The sequence below is a fragment of the Mus musculus genome, chromosome 17 (genome assembly GCF_000001635.26).
Source record: "Mus musculus strain C57BL/6J chromosome 17, GRCm38.p6 C57BL/6J".
Classification (NCBI taxonomy): domain Eukaryota; kingdom Metazoa; phylum Chordata; class Mammalia; order Rodentia; family Muridae; genus Mus; species Mus musculus.
Window position 1 is genome coordinate 24473448 of NC_000083.6, and position 14449 is coordinate 24487896.

The 14449-nt window shown below is 49.8% G+C and overlaps 2 protein-coding genes across 12 annotated transcripts; one reads left to right on the top strand and one right to left on the bottom strand.

The window, feature by feature from the left end:
- Window positions 1–39: 39 nt before the first annotated feature.
- On the top strand, window positions 40–2024 carry Bricd5 (BRICHOS domain containing 5). 2 transcript variants are annotated; one of them, XM_030249833.1, is made up of 6 exons: window positions 40–79; window positions 631–791; window positions 958–1113; window positions 1192–1293; window positions 1543–1696; window positions 1793–2024. In XM_030249833.1, the coding sequence occupies exons 1-6, from the start codon at window positions 40–42 to the stop codon at window positions 1885–1887; spliced, it is 708 nt and encodes a 235-aa protein (XP_030105693.1). In that variant the 3' UTR covers window positions 1888–2024. The 2 variants fall into 2 exon arrangements, with proteins under 2 accessions (XP_030105693.1, NP_783613.1); NM_175682.3 differs by lacking the exon at window positions 40–79 and having other exon boundaries at window positions 437–791; window positions 1793–2022.
- On the bottom strand, window positions 103–5667 carry Mlst8 (MTOR associated protein, LST8 homolog (S. cerevisiae)). 10 transcript variants are annotated; one of them, NM_001252464.1, is made up of 9 exons: window positions 5565–5631; window positions 4873–5011; window positions 4664–4715; window positions 4416–4578; window positions 3983–4058; window positions 3734–3886; window positions 2878–3002; window positions 2599–2762; window positions 103–2504 (listed from the first exon to the last, which is right to left on the bottom strand). In NM_001252464.1, the coding sequence occupies exons 2-9, from the start codon at window positions 4999–5001 to the stop codon at window positions 2386–2388; spliced, it is 981 nt and encodes a 326-aa protein (NP_001239393.1). In that variant the 5' UTR covers window positions 5002–5011; window positions 5565–5631; the 3' UTR covers window positions 103–2385. The 10 variants fall into 10 exon arrangements, with proteins under 10 accessions (NP_001239393.1, NP_064372.2, NP_001239392.1 ...); NM_019988.5 differs by having other exon boundaries at window positions 4873–5031; NM_001252463.1 differs by having other exon boundaries at window positions 4873–5036.
- Between the last annotated feature and the right edge of the window lie 8782 nt (window positions 5668–14449).

A 14449-nucleotide genomic window follows, 5' to 3' on the forward strand; every position in this document is an offset into this window, starting at 1 on the left:
TCGTGCACATAGAAATATCAACAGCCCCATCTGATGCTAATGGGGGTCTTGAAAGAAGCTTGGGAGTTTGTGAGGGAAGGTAAGAAAGCAATCGGCCTCACACTGATGGTTCATACACATTTATTGATAGTTCCGGTGTCTAGCTCAGGAGTCCGGAGGCAACACCAAGAAAAAAAGTCTGCCCAACCAGATCAAAATCACCCTGGCGAAGACCTAGCCAATTCTGACTTCAAGGCCAGCTCTAACACACACCAAGACCCCATGTTCTGCACAGGCCAAGAGTCCAGAGACAAACTAGTGACCAGCAATCACATGTGGGGGAGAGGGTTGTCCTGGCTGAGGCAGGATATCAGATACTGGCTGGGAAGGAAGCAGTGGGGTTGGAAGGGGAGGATACAGTTTGATTCATCAAAGGCATCCTGAGGTTTCCCTGGCTGACTCCTCCAAGGGGCTGCAGACAATCAGTGCATTGTCAGCAGGGGCTGCAGCATGAAGCAAGGGCGCATCCACACTGAGAGCCTCAGGTCCAAGCCTGCTGAGGTAAGTCTCTACCACCCCCAAGACAAGAACTCAGGGATGCCATAGAAGAAAGGAATGTTACCACATACCATCCTCAGCCCCTTCCCTGAGTCTCTAAGCCAGAAGCCCCACGGCCAGTACTGTGCCCTCAGGTGAAGACCAAACCCTGCCATAGGGGCTGGAGAGCAGCAGGCCTGCTGCTGCTGCTGACACTGCTCACTGCGGGGGCCGTGGCTGGGGGGCTTCTTGGCTTCATGTACAGCTCTCCCAAGGTAAGCACCTCTTCAAGCCTCGGGGTATGCAGAGTGGGAAGAGGGCAGGAAGGCCAGTACCTGTCAGTTCTCGCATGGGGCCAGGTCTAGATACCAGCCTCGAGCAGATAGAGAACCAGAAGGATGTGGAAACATAGGTTAAGGCTGAATCCCAAATATCCCTTAGCCGTTGCTGCAGATGCTCCGAAAGACCTTCCCGAGCTCCAGGGTACCCTGGCCCAACCAAACTACTCTAGTGGATGTGGCCCAGAACATGGCAACCATCGTGGTGACTCCGTTTCAGAGCAACCACAGCTGGGCTGTGCTGTTTGACGGGCAGAACGTGAGTGGGCTTGGGAGAGAGAGAGAGTGGAGGTGTCAGGGGTGGCCTCGACTTACCTATCTGCCCCGCCACCCCCAGGGCTACATCTGTTACCGCCCTGCAGAGCACCAAGCCTGCTTCCTCCGTCTGATGGAAGCCCAAGATTGGGAGACCCTGCAGCTGCTGCTGAACACTTCCAGGGTGAGCAGTACTACTTGGCTTGCCACCCACAAACCCCCAAGGCCAGGGGATAAACAAAAGGTCCTCTGTGCAGTCCAGCTGGGCCAGCCAAGGCTCTGGTTTCAGGGGAACAGAAAGCTCTATTTTCCCCTGACTAAGGCTGTTGACAAGGGCAGGTGGAGGGGCCATCAGCCTGGGGTGGGCACCAATACCCTTCCCAGCCAGGAGCAAGGAAGTACTATACGGTGGTCCACCAGAGTCTTTCTGCAGGCCCAAGAGTCACATGTACCTGGCCGGGATACCCACTATGCCCAGGAGCTGCTGGCAGTTTTGGGGGGCCATACTGTGGACCCTACCCAAGTGGGAGTTTCAGTGCAACACCTTTGTGCAGACACTCCCATCTACTGGACCCAATGGGCAGAAGGTAAATTGGGATAGGTTGGGTGAAGAGGACTATGGCTCCTGTAGGACAGTACTGGGTAGGGGGCCCTTGGGATTCACGAAGTTCCCTTCTCCCCAGGGCCCCAGAGACAGCGGCTGATCTACCTCTGCATTGACATCTGCTTCCCGAGCAACATCTGTGTGTCTGTCTGCTTTTATTACCTCCCAGACTAAGACCCCCTACCCAAGCCCTCCTGGCCTTTGGTTCCATAGGCCAGTCCTGTCCCCACAGGTCAGTAAGCTGGCCAGGTCACCAGTACCTATGGAAGGCAGCTGACAGTAGGGATTAATAAACCCAGATTGCCTGGCCATAATGGTAATTTCTGAAGCAAGTCGGGGTAACATACCTGGAATACAGGCATTAACCTCTGACCTCCTCAACAGTCCCAAGTCCTCTAGGTCTAGTCTCTCTAAAGGAGCAAAGACTCCCAGTCCAGTCTGGCTTAGTGAGTGAGCTTTCTGACAACAAACTGGGCATGGAAAGAGTCCCAGCGTAGAGTAGCCAAAAAGTCTAGGTTGGCCAGGAGGGGCCTGCATAGTCCGGTCAGGTCCAACTGGCCTGACATGCTAACCTGAGAGTCTCACTTGGACCCGGGTATTGTTCAGATACATCCTCTTGGCGTCACTATACCAGGCAGTCCTGATTGCCCAATGCAGCCTCAAGGGCCAAGTCTAACCCAGCACACTGTCATTGAAGGCCAAGCAGACGACAGCTTTCTGATGGCCACCATACTCTCTCTTGATTTCTCCAGTCTCTACACACCAGAGCCGGGCTAGGTTGTCAGAAGAAGCTGTAAGGAGAGATCAGGCAGAAGAGAGCTAAGCAGCTGTGAATGGCCTCTCTAGTGGACTTGGCAATATGGGGATAAGGAGGGCAGGGCTCACCTGTGACAATGTACTGGGAATCCCCTGAGAAGGCACAGCCCCACATCCAGCCACGGGATGACTCTCCAGGGTTACTACTCTTGATGCTAAGCTCTGTCATCAGGGAGAAGTTGGATGTCCTCCAGATTTTACATGTCTGGTCAGCTGAACAGGTGGCAAGAAGCCTGGGGTTGAACATGGGGTGTCTCAGTAGCTACTACTACCTCATATCTACTTACCACACACCAGGTCATGCCCACAGCTTGTAGATTCCCCTTTCCCCCAGGACCGTACACGCACGTGGAATCAGGGCTGAAGCGGCATTGCAGGGCATAGCGTGTATGGGCTGGGATCTTGGTCTTAGGGATGAGCTGAGTCACATCGTCACCAATGCCCCCTGTCAGGTTCCAGACATAGCAGTTTCCCTATAAGATAGGAGGGCAGTCATTCAAAACCCAGACCCTCAGATATGGATTGGGGACACCTGGGCCAAGGCCTGAAGGCCAATGACATCCTGGGTCATGTCTATAGGAAATTTAGCCCCAACAAGGAATCGAGCCCAGCCAGCCAAAAGCAGGAGGTCACACTAGCCAAGTCAAACACAGCTCCCCAGAGGCTGCTGCTGGCCAACAGAGATGTGCAGGAGGGGAGGCAGTAACGAGGACACAGAGATAGATAATGTGACAACCCAAGGATGGGAGGAGGGAGTGCAGATACGTGGGACAAATGATGTTCTGGGATTTAAAAGGAAAATAGGAGACTAGAGATGAGAGCAGGGCCCAAACTAAAGCATCCACAGTCCATGAGGAGTTGCTTCTTAAGGTCTCAGAACAGTGCAGCTTGCCAGGAAGACTAAAGGATACTTGCATGGTTGAAGGGGGGCAGAACAGGCATCCCAGGAAGGCCACAGAGAAACTTATTAGTGTCAAGGATGAGCAAAGCCATGGACTGGAACACGAAAGGAGAAATAACTGGCCCTGATGGGTGGGGCTATGGCAGACCGCAAGGTGGACATGAGGAGTGGTACCCAGGTGCCTGACTTTGGGAGCTGGGTGGAAGCTCAGGGAGGCCTGAGAGAGAACCAGGGAGTCAACTCAAGTGCAGAAGATAAGGGGCTAGGTGCCAAGATGCCCCCGGAGCCACTCCCAGCACTCACGGCACTATTGACGGCTGCCATGTAGCTAGCATCTGGGTCGATGTGAGCAGACGTGATGGAAGACTCAGGCTCGGGAATCAGCTGCTCATTGTGGTCTGTCTTCAGGTCCCAGATGTGGATAGCACCGCTCTGATCACCCACAATGAGTTCTGCCTAGGATGTAGGGGAGGGAGGTGAAATGTAGCAATACTCTTGTCCTCTAAAGTCCCCACCCCACCCCTGACACCTGGCCCCATGAGCATTCCTCACCTGGTTGGGATGCAGACACACGCAATTAATGGGTGCGTTCACCTGGAAGATACGCTGACACTGCAAGTTCCGGGACCTGTGGGGAGTTAAGGTTACACATGGCTTCTAATGGATTTGATCCATGCCTCTACCAAAAGCCCCCATTCTCTGCTCAAAGGAGTTGCTTCTACCTTAGGAGAAATGGTTGTGAAGTTTAGCTCTTTCTCCACAAGCTTGAGGTCAGTGAAAAGGGAAGGAAAGTCTGGCCCCCTAGCCTCAAGGCAAGGCTAGCTCTCTGATGTAATTCTATTCTGCTTTCTACCTTCCCTCCATCGCCCGCTCAACCCCTCTTGCACTAAGACTAACTGATTGCAGAATAGCCTGCCCACAGACAATCCCCTGGCCTGCCCACTCCCCGGGCAGCCGTCCTCTTCAGCCCAACACACAACACCACCTGAGGTCCCAGATGCGAGCTGTGCAGTCCTCGCCACCTGTATACATCCAGCGACCATCCTCGTGAAAGCCCACTGATGCAATGTTCTTACTGACTCCGTCATAACTGATGATGGGGTTGGGGTTATTGGAGTTGAGATCATACATGCGGATATGTTGGTAACCTAGGGACACAGGGGGAATTGAAGCATGGGTGTGCCAGGTAGAACTACGGCCAGTAAAGGGTCAGAGGTCGAGAATCTCAGGTACCTGCAGCAGCAATCATGCTTCGGTCCGGAGTAATCTCCAATGCATTTACCTGCTGAGCATGTTAAGGATAACAGGAAGAGAACCCAGAGAGGGAAACCTTGGGGCTACAAGGCCATCAAGACCTCCACCACCTGGCCTGAGTTTCCCCAAACACATATCATTCATACTTAATTCTGGCCAGCACCATCCTGCTGCCAAGAGGAGGATACAGAGTCCTGATGCTGCACTGTTCGAGTGCAGATTCCACTGTGAGCCTGCCAAAAGCGCACCGTGTGGTCATAGCCTGCAGTTGCTAAGATGACAGGGTCACTGCCCACTGTGCCTGGGGTGGTATTCATTGTTTGATGGCTGGAGAAAAAAAATGAGACCTGCACTGGGCCAAGAGGTGATAAGTAAGGTCCAAAGGTCAAAACGTTTGGAGAGAAAAGATGTACGCATAACAATCTGCACACTACAGTGTACCGGTATTAACTTCACTTTAAAACTAAGAAAAATAAGAGTGTTCAGGGTCACGCTGACAGTCTCAAAAAAAAAGACTCCGGCTACTTTGCTCCCGGGAGAGTGTTCCTTCAGCTTCACCCTCACGCTTGGAGACGCCACCTCGCCAGCAGCCAGCAGGAGGCAGTCACACGCAGAAGGCCATCGCCCGGGCGCCGTCTCTCGCAAGGGTAGGCAACGCATGCGCATGGCGACTAAGGAAAAGCCCGGCACTGCTGCTGCTGAGCATGCGTAGTTGACCGGCACTGGGATCGGATGGGTGGGGGCGCTATCTGGCAGGACCCCCGCGCTCCCCAGTGCTCTGCACACCGCCCTGGCTCTGTGTTACCGGCCCGATTACCCCGACCGCACTCTCCTAGCCACCCAGTGGTCGGTAGCAGCCCTCATCCCGTGTCCCCCGTACCTTAACACACGCTCTGCACTCTGCCTTAGTCCAGGACGGCGAGGCGAGGAGGAGCTAGTCGATAGAAGCCGGGCCGAGCGTAGAGCTATCGATAGTAACTCCGGGCGAGACCATGGGTCCGGGGAGTGGGGGAGTTGAAAGGGATACCAGAGTTCTGAGACGAAGAACTCCAGAAGTGATCGTGCTCAGAATGGCCATCAGCCGCGACGCCACCCTTCAACTCACTGGGAACTACAGCCATGGTACTGCTGCCTATTTTCCAGACTTGGCTCCCAGAAGGAATTACACTGTCGTCGTCCCTCCACCCCCCGCAGACATACACAATCACCTACCCTACCAACCAAGCTAGAATTTCTAGGTAATGCAAAATTTTCAGATAAAAATCATTTTTTCTTTTCTTTTTTCCTTCCTTCCTAGCTTTTCTCTCTTTCCTTCTTTCTTTCTTTCTTTCTTTCTTTCTTTCTTTCTTTCTTAATTTCTTAATTTCTTAATTTCTCTCTCTCTCTTTTTCTTTTAGTATAGGCATATCTCAAACACTGTACTAAAAGAATTACTTTCTTACAAGAAGTTTGAATGCAACTGGGCAGTCTGTTACTTCTATTTGCTTTATCTGGTAGCCATAGTCTAGACCCTTTCAGCCTGATCCTGAGGGCACATAAGCTAGCCCAGAAACTCGTTTAAAACTGCAGACTCTCATGCCTCCATTTTTTAAAATTTTTAATAATACTTTTTATTTAACCCAATATATAAAAATATTCTTTTAACACATTCAACATAAATATTTTGTGCTTTTTTATTTTAAACTGAAATATAGTGTGCATCATGTTCTTGTGAATAGTTTCAATTTAGACTAGATAGATACATTACAAGCACTCAACAGCTTTATGTGTCTACTAAATAACATTGAACAGATAGGTGTAGAACATCTGATTCAAGAACAGCAAATTAGCCGGGTGGTGGTGGCGGCGCAGCCTTTAATCCCAGCACTTGGGAGGCAGAGGCATATAGGAGAGAATAATATTTATATTCCTAGCTGGGGAAAGCCTAGCTGGAATATAAATATTATTCTCTCCTATATTACATCCCAACTGCAGTTTCCTCTTCCTCCCCTCCCCCAAGCCTCTCCTCTCCTCTCTCCTCTCTCCCAGATTCACCCCACCACCACCACCACCAAGTACTTCCCCTCAGGAAAGAGCAGGCCTCCCAGGGACATCAACCAAACACACACAAGCTACAATAAAACCAGGCACATACTATCACTTTAAAGCTGAAAGAGGCAACCCAGCAAGAGGAGAAGGATCTCAGGCAGCAGAGTCAGGGACAGCCCAGCCCTGTTAGGATTCCAGAACACCAAGCTTATATGCAGAGGACCTAGGTCAGAGCCTTAGCAGCTCTCTGACTCTGCAAGACCCCAGGAGGTCCACCGGCCCCTCTGTGTTCTTGTGGTGTTCCTGACCCCTCTAGTTCTTCTAATCCCCCCCCCCTCCTCTGCAGGACTCCAAACTCCGCCTAGTATTTGGTTGTGGCACTCTGCATCTGTCCCCATCAGTGGCTAGGTGAAGTCTCTCTGGTCTCTTGGTGACAATTCTGCTATCATGCCTCCATTTTTATTACCCAGCTCTACAAAGTTGTCCTTGCTTTCTCATGATCTCTTCCCACTGCACCAGTAGATGGGGCTGCAACCCCCTTTCCCTCTAGCCACAGAGAGGGTAAGTCCAGCTCCTTAGCCAAGGCCGGTTCCCCTGTCTACACACCCAGGTTCCTGGTCATAGACACCCTCTTCCTATATCTCTCCCCAGTCCCTGTTTTACCTCCTTAGCATATTTTTAATATGGATTTTTGGTTTGGTTGCTCTGTAGACCAGGCTAACCTCGAACTCAAGAGAACTGCCAGCCTCTACCTCCCAAGTGCTTGGATTAAATGCATGGGCACAGACTCCCTCCTAGGTGTGTTTTGTATGTTTGTTTGTTTGTTTGTTTGTTTTTCTTTTTTTTTTCGAGACAGGGTTTCTCTGTATAGCCCTGGCTGTTCTGGAACTCACTTTGTAGACCAGGCTGGCCTTGAACTCAGAAATCCGCCTGCCTCTGCCTCCTGAATGCTGGGATTTAAGGCGTGCGCCACCACGCCCGGCTGTTTGTTTTTCAATCGGGATTTCTTTGATAACGTATAGTAACTTCAAATTTACAATGTAGCCAAGAATGACCTTGAACTTCAGGTCCCCTCTCCATCTCCTGAGTACTGAGATTACAGGTGGCTGTGTCACCACACCCAGTTTTATACAGTATTGGGGATCTAACACAGGGCTTTGCACATCAAATACTAGGCAAAAATAACTTCTGTTTCAATGCTAGCTCCAGCTTCCCTCATAGCATGGGCGCGTGCGTGCGCGCGCGCGCGCGCGCACACACACACACACACACACACACACACACACAATTCCAATACTCTCCTTACAGCTAAAATTCTCTCTCCTTCAAAAGGCCTCCCTTCCCATCTCCCCCTCAGCTCTCTGGGAAAATTCCTCAAGGCCACTGCCTTTGTCACACTTGGTTGATACATTCTTTCCACCTCTTGACCCTTGTGTACTGTGGTTTACAGAAAAATCTCATCTCACCCTTGTGCCTGAGCACCAGCACTGGATCTACTGTAGTAGTCTCTCTTCTTGGCCCCATCCCGCTCTGGACATGCTACCACTTTTTTTCTTGACCTTGCCCTAGGCTCTGTGGCTTCCCATGCCATCTTTATCCTGGTGTCTGGCCACGATCTCCAGCTCCCAGACTCTTGAAAGCACATCTGATTTTCTGTTACATATTGGAGATTTAACTCAGTACTTGCCTAGCAAGCACAAGGCCCTGGGGTGGGGGGCGGCACATATGGCACATAAATGCCAAAAAGAGGACACCATCTTCATTCAATGCCTAACCCAGTAGCCCCTCTATGAACAGTGTCCAACAATAGGTTATAGCTAGCTATCTTCCAGTATGTCCCTTATCTTTGCCCTTCTCAGCCACCAATTTCACCACCCACTCTTCACATAGTTTTTTAGTTGGTTTTTGTTTTTTTAAGGCAGGGTTTCTTTGTGTAACCCTGGCTGTTCTGGACTTGATTTGTAGACCAGGCCTCAAACTCAGAGATCTGCCTGCCTCTGCCTCCGGAGTCCTGGGATTAACACCATGCCCCATCATGCTTGACTTCCTCACAAGTTTTTTTTTTAATATTTATTTATTTTATGTATATGAGTACATTGTAGCTTCATGGTTGTGAGCCTTCATGTGGTTGAGAATTGAATTTTAGAACCTCTGCTCACTCAGTCTCTGCCCAAAGATTTATTTATTATTATACACAAGTACACTGTAGCTGTCTTCAGACAGACCAGAAGAGAGCGTCAGATCTCACTACAGGTGGTTTCTGGGATTTGAACTCAGGACCTTCAGAAGAGCAGTCAGTGCTCTTACCCGCTGAGCCATCTCGCCAGCCCTCCTCATGACTTTTTAAGTCGTGCTCTAGTCCCCATTTAACAGTCAACCCACTAACCAGGCTTGGTGGCACACGCCTTTAATCCTAACACTTGGGAGGCAGAGGCAGGCAGATTTCTGAGTTCGAGGCCAGCCTGGTCTACAGAGTGAGTTCCAGGACAACCAGGGCTACACAGAGAAACCCTGTCTCAAAACAGTCAACCCACTTACCACACCCCCTTCTTCTCCTCTTCTCTGTAACTTCATCTAGACTGGTTAGAACTTGCTCCATGACCAAAGATAGCCTTGACCCTTTCCTCTACCACTCAAGTGCTGGAATCACAGATGCCTTGTCCAGTCGTTTACAAACTGAAATCTGGCCTTACCAACCAACAAGAGTCTTCAGGGGTCCCAGAAACCTGGGTGTGGCCCCTACCTCTGCCTGAGTGCCACCCCCTCCCCTGTCTCCAGGCCACTAGCTCAGCAGAGGTTTCTCACCTCACCACACCCATTCTTTTTTTGTTGTTTTTTGTTTGTTTGTTTGTTTGTTTTCGAGTCAGGGTTTCTCTGTGTAGCCCTGGCTGTCCTGGAACTCATTCTGTAGACCAGGCTGGCCTTGAACTCAGAAATCCACCTGCCTCTGCCTCCCGAGTGCTGGAATTAAAGGCGTGCGCCACCACTGCCTGGCACCACAGCCATTCTTAGATCTAAGCCTGTGCTTAGAGTTTTCTTCCTCCACCTCTTCTAGCCAGCTCTTGGCTTTTAGCTTATTCCCTTTGATTTCATGAGCTTGCTCTTTGTGGGACTCTGCACTGTTTCAGATGAAATCACACAGCATAAGCTTACCCCTTTATTAAAGGTTTGTTTTTATTTATAGGTATGTGTGTCCGTCCATATTAGCATGCATACATGCATGCAGGTACCCCTTGAGTTAGGGGTTACAGATGCTTCTGAGCTGCCTGAGATGGGTACTGGGAACTGAACTCAGGTCCTCTACAAAACCAGCCATTGCACGTAACTGATAAGCCATCTCTTCAGTCCTCAAATTGGCCATTTAAATTGAATAGGTTAGGCCAGGGATGCAAATCTGTGGGTCATAACCTGCCTGACACATTCTAGGCCAGCTCAGAAGTACAAATAAAAACCAAGTGAACAATTTAGTCAACATGTCACATTTGTAATGCTGGCACTAGGGAAGCTGAATCATGAGAATCATGAGTTCAAGGCCAGCATTACTGGGATACATCATAAGATTCAGCATTTTAAAACAAATCAATTCACCGGCAAACCAACACAGCTACCAGATGTGTCCGCCTTCCCCAAGGGACCAGGCAGCTACTCCTCATTCTCCCAGCCCAGATCATAGGAACCATTAATCTTCCCGCCTCATGTATTGGTCTCTTCTGGGCATTTCATATCAATGGGATCACAAATTTATAGCCTCTTGTATCTTTTCTCTACTTAGTGCCGAGTTTTCAGGGGTCATTCAGTGTCATTCTTTAGTGTGGGTCACTCTGTCATTCCTTTCTATGACTAAACAGTATTGTGTTGTATGCATGGACCTCATTTTATTTGCCCACTGATCACAGACATCTGAGTCGTTGCCTTCTATCCAGCCACTATGAAAAAGTGCTGCTATAAAGGTTTATGATGTTCAAGAATTTGTTTGCACACATTTTCATTTACCTTGGGACTGTTTGTTTGTGCTTTGTTTTTCAAGTCGGGGTTTCTCTGTGTAGCCCTGGTTGTCCTGGAACTCACTCTGCAGACCAGGCTGGCCTCGAACTCAGAAATCCGCCTGCCTCTGCCTCCCAGTGGTGGTGAGTGCCACCACTGCCTGGCGTCTTGGAACTATCTTAGGAATGGAGTTTTGTTAGCTCTGTCTTCAGCCACTGAGCAATTTCTCCAGTCCTTTACTTTCAACTTTTTGAGGAACTGACAAGACATCATGAGGAGGGGTTTCACTACATCATTTTAGCATTCTTACAATGACTTCACTCAAGAGGATCTGTCTTCATCTGGGGACATCTTTCTTTTTTAATTTATTTATTTATTATATGTAAGTACACTGTAGCTGTCTTCAGACAGCCCCAGAAGAGGGCGTCTGATTTAATTACAGATGGTTGTGAGCCACCATGTGGTTGCTGGGATTTGAACTCAGGACCTCTGGAAGAGCAGTTGGAGCTCTTAACCACTGAGCCATCTTTCTAGCCCACCTGGGGACATCTTGTCAGAAAGCAGGTTCAGAGCTGTAGAATTGCCACTGAAGGTTCATGACTGGAAGATGGTGGATCCCAGTTTGGTCCAGTTGCAAGCCAGACCCCATTCTCTCCTGATCTCCTCCTTTCTTGCCAGCTGAGGAGACTTTTCCTCAGGGATCCTATACTTCATATAGCTTGCTTCTCTTCCTGAGCCATAAGCTCCCCACAAGGCAGTCTCACAAAGGTTCAGAGGCAGCTGTGGGGCGTCCTGAGCATGCTGGATGGGAGGAGAGCCAGAATCAGAAGGATGTCTGGGTCAGTATCAACCATGATAGGACCCAAGAACAAAGGAGAAGAGTGGCCAGATGTGTGTGACCTGAGCTTTGGGATTCTGGGTGGAGCTAGGAATTAAAGGCTGGGTTACAGCCGGTTGTGGTGGCGCATGCCTTTAATCCCAGCACTCAGGAGGCAGAGGCAGGCGGATTTCTGAGTTCGAGGCCAGCCTGGTCTACAGAGTGAGTTCCAGGACAGCCAGGGCTATACAGAGAAACCCTGTCCCCAAAAACCTAAAAAAAAAAAAAAAAAAAGGCTGGGTTGCTGTAGATGGTCCAACCCAGTGATAGCTGTTAAACTGGGCGTGGCCTTGAGCATTCTGAGCAGTCCCTGCATCCCTGTGGGGTAGAAGGAGTCTGGAGCATGCAGCTTTTGAACCTTTGTGTGGCACTACTCACAGGTGTAGCACTTTCCAGAGGTGGCACCCACAAGATGACACCTGATATATGCTTCCAGCAGCCCATGAGAAAGCACATCCAACATCACCATTGTATACATGAGGAGCTGGCACCAGTGCTTGGGGGACCCTAAACAGGTACACAGCTGGTAGGCAGAGGCAGGGGCTGCGGGCTGGCTGGCTGGCTGGCTGGCGGCAGCTAAGCATCCGGGAAGAAAGCCAGTCAGGGCTGCAGTGAAGCTGCCATCAGCTCGGCATTTCAGCTGGCTCAGCGGCCCCTCCCCCCACATCTTCCTCAGAGGCCTGACATTCTGGAGGGCTGCCCCAGTCCCACAGATCTGCATCCTTTGCCCCAGTAGAGGTAAATATCTGCCTGGTAGGCTGCCCTCTTCCCCAGGCAGATGGCTAGGTGAATCCACGCAGATAAACATCTTTGTATCCCTTCAGACCTTCCCATCAGCCCTTGAGGCATAGCTGATATCCCATTTTACAGGCAATGCAGCTGAGCATCAAGGAACTTGTTCACCCATGGTCAACAGCCAGCAGTGTCTGACCTTGGTCTTCTGGGCCCACTCTGGGCTCTAGTCTGATCCAGTAGGGGAAGCCTCTGGCTTTCCTCTTGCCACCATCCACCCTTTTTTATTTTTTATTATTATTATTTTTTTTTCGAGACAGGGTTTCTCTGTATAGCTCTGGCTGTCCTGGAACTCACTTTGTAGACCAGGCTGGCCTTGAACCCAGAAATCTGCCTGCCTCTGCCTCCCCAGTGTTGGGATTAAAGGCGTGCGCCACCACTGCCAGGCTCACCATCCACCCTTTAAGGTAAGGAATCCAAGCGCCCACCTACAGCCCAGATGTCCCTTCAAGACCACAGTGTGCATTTAACAGGAGACACTCAGATCCTGTCCAAAAGGATCCAGTCAATGTCCCTTGTCTGCACATCCCTCTTCCTGGGTGGACCACACAGTGGGATGCCACACCCAGCCCGAGGATTGACTCAGGGGGGCCTGTTTATGGGATATACATGACCTAAAGCTGGACAGAAAACAGAAGTATAGTCTGGCGGTGGTGGCTCACGCCTTTAATCCCAGCACTGGGGAGGCAGAGGCAGGCGAATTTCTGAGTTCAAGGCCAGCCTGGTCTACAAAGTGAGTTCCAGGACAGCCAGGGCTACACAGAGAAAACCTGTCTCAAAAAAACAAACAAACAAACAAAAAGAAATATAACAACTTCAGGCAAGGGCCAGGTCATTAGCCCAAAGCAGTCCAAGAATATTAAATTTAAGCTTGCCCTTTCAGGTCTTGGTGAATGTGTATTTGTTAAGGTGGGAGGCTGGACATGTTTGATTTAACAGTCATCAATACAATTCCAACTCTGGGATCAGCATTTGGTGAGTGGGCCTCTCTCTGCATTTTTGCCCCAGGTCCCACAAAGATGATTTCTCTTACAAGCTCCAAGCACAGCAATAGCAGCCATGATAATAGCAGTTCTCTTTTTATACATTTACTTATTTCTGTAGTGCTTCCTGCGTGCTTGGCACGGTACCATGTGAAGATGGATCGAATACAGTTGGAACCCCTGCAGCAAGGGCCAAGAATATCACAATATCTGCAGCAGCTGTGCATTGGACACTTGCTATATCCTGGATTAACTGCGTGAACAACTTCACAGTGAACCCTGGCATAGATGAAGGGGACACATTATTTACCCACCTTTGACAGGGAGGGTAGATAAGAGATTCAGAAAGAGCCAGGGCGGTGGTGGCGCACGCCTTTAATCGCGCACTTGGGAGGCAGAGGCAGGCGGATTTCTGAGTTCGAGGCCAGCCTGGTCTACAGAGTGAGTTCCAGGACAGCCAGGGCTATGCAGAAAAACCCTGTCTCAAAAAAACAAAAGCCAAAAGCCAAAAAAAAAAAAAAAAAAAAAAAGAAAGAAAGAAAGAGAGATTCAGAAAGACAGAAAGAGCAGCAGTTCAGGGTGATACAACTAGTGTAAGGAAGACCGGAAGACCAGAGACAGGAACCAATGTAGCTTCTAAGTCCAGACCTATAACCTGGAGACCTGGGGGCCTGTAGCACCTACACAGGAATGCAAAGCATTTTCTAGTCCTTGGCTGTTGTTTTCCAATCTGTAAAATGGAGACGGTAAGCTCAGCTTTATCCCAAATGGCCAGCACAACACCGGACCCTGGGACTAACTAGGAATCAGTCACTCTAATGGTCCAATGGAAGGATTTTTACATTTAGAGACCTCTTCTGAGAGCCTACCACATATCAGAAGACCTAGGCTCATTCCTCGAGCCTCATGACTTTATCATGATCAGAATTCCATGATAATACATTGGTTGTGCATATGTGAACCCTCACCGAATTCTCTCCACTGTAATGTTGGGTTGGGTGATGCTCTCTGCTCCTGCTTGTAATAAGGAAGCCGAGGGAGCAGAACCTCACTCAAGACAAGGATCTCAGCTGCTGTGTGTTCATAATGCTGCAGGCAACA

Excerpts from the sequence above, each read along its gene's own strand:
- Bricd5 (XM_030249833.1), top strand. The coding sequence starts at position 40 with ATGGGGGTCTTGAAAGAAGCTTGGGAGTTTGTGAGGGAAG. Across the intron at positions 1,114-1,191 it reads TGCTGTTTGACGGGCAGAAC|GGCTACATCTGTTACCGCCC; the intron begins GTGAGTGGGCTT and ends CGCCACCCCCAG. Across the intron at positions 1,294-1,542 it reads TGCTGCTGAACACTTCCAGG|GCCCAAGAGTCACATGTACC; the intron begins GTGAGCAGTACT and ends GTCTTTCTGCAG.
- Mlst8 (XM_017317587.1), bottom strand. The coding sequence starts at position 5,001 with ATGAATACCACCCCAGGCACAGTGGGCAGTGACCCTGTCATCTTAGCA. Across the intron at positions 4,579-4,663 it reads AAGCATGATTGCTGCTGCAG|GTTACCAACATATCCGCATG; the intron begins GTACCTGAGATT and ends CTGTGTCCCTAG. Across the intron at positions 2,505-2,598 it reads TTCCCAGTACATTGTCACAG|CTTCTTCTGACAACCTAGCC; the intron begins GTGAGCCCTGCC and ends CTCTCCTTACAG.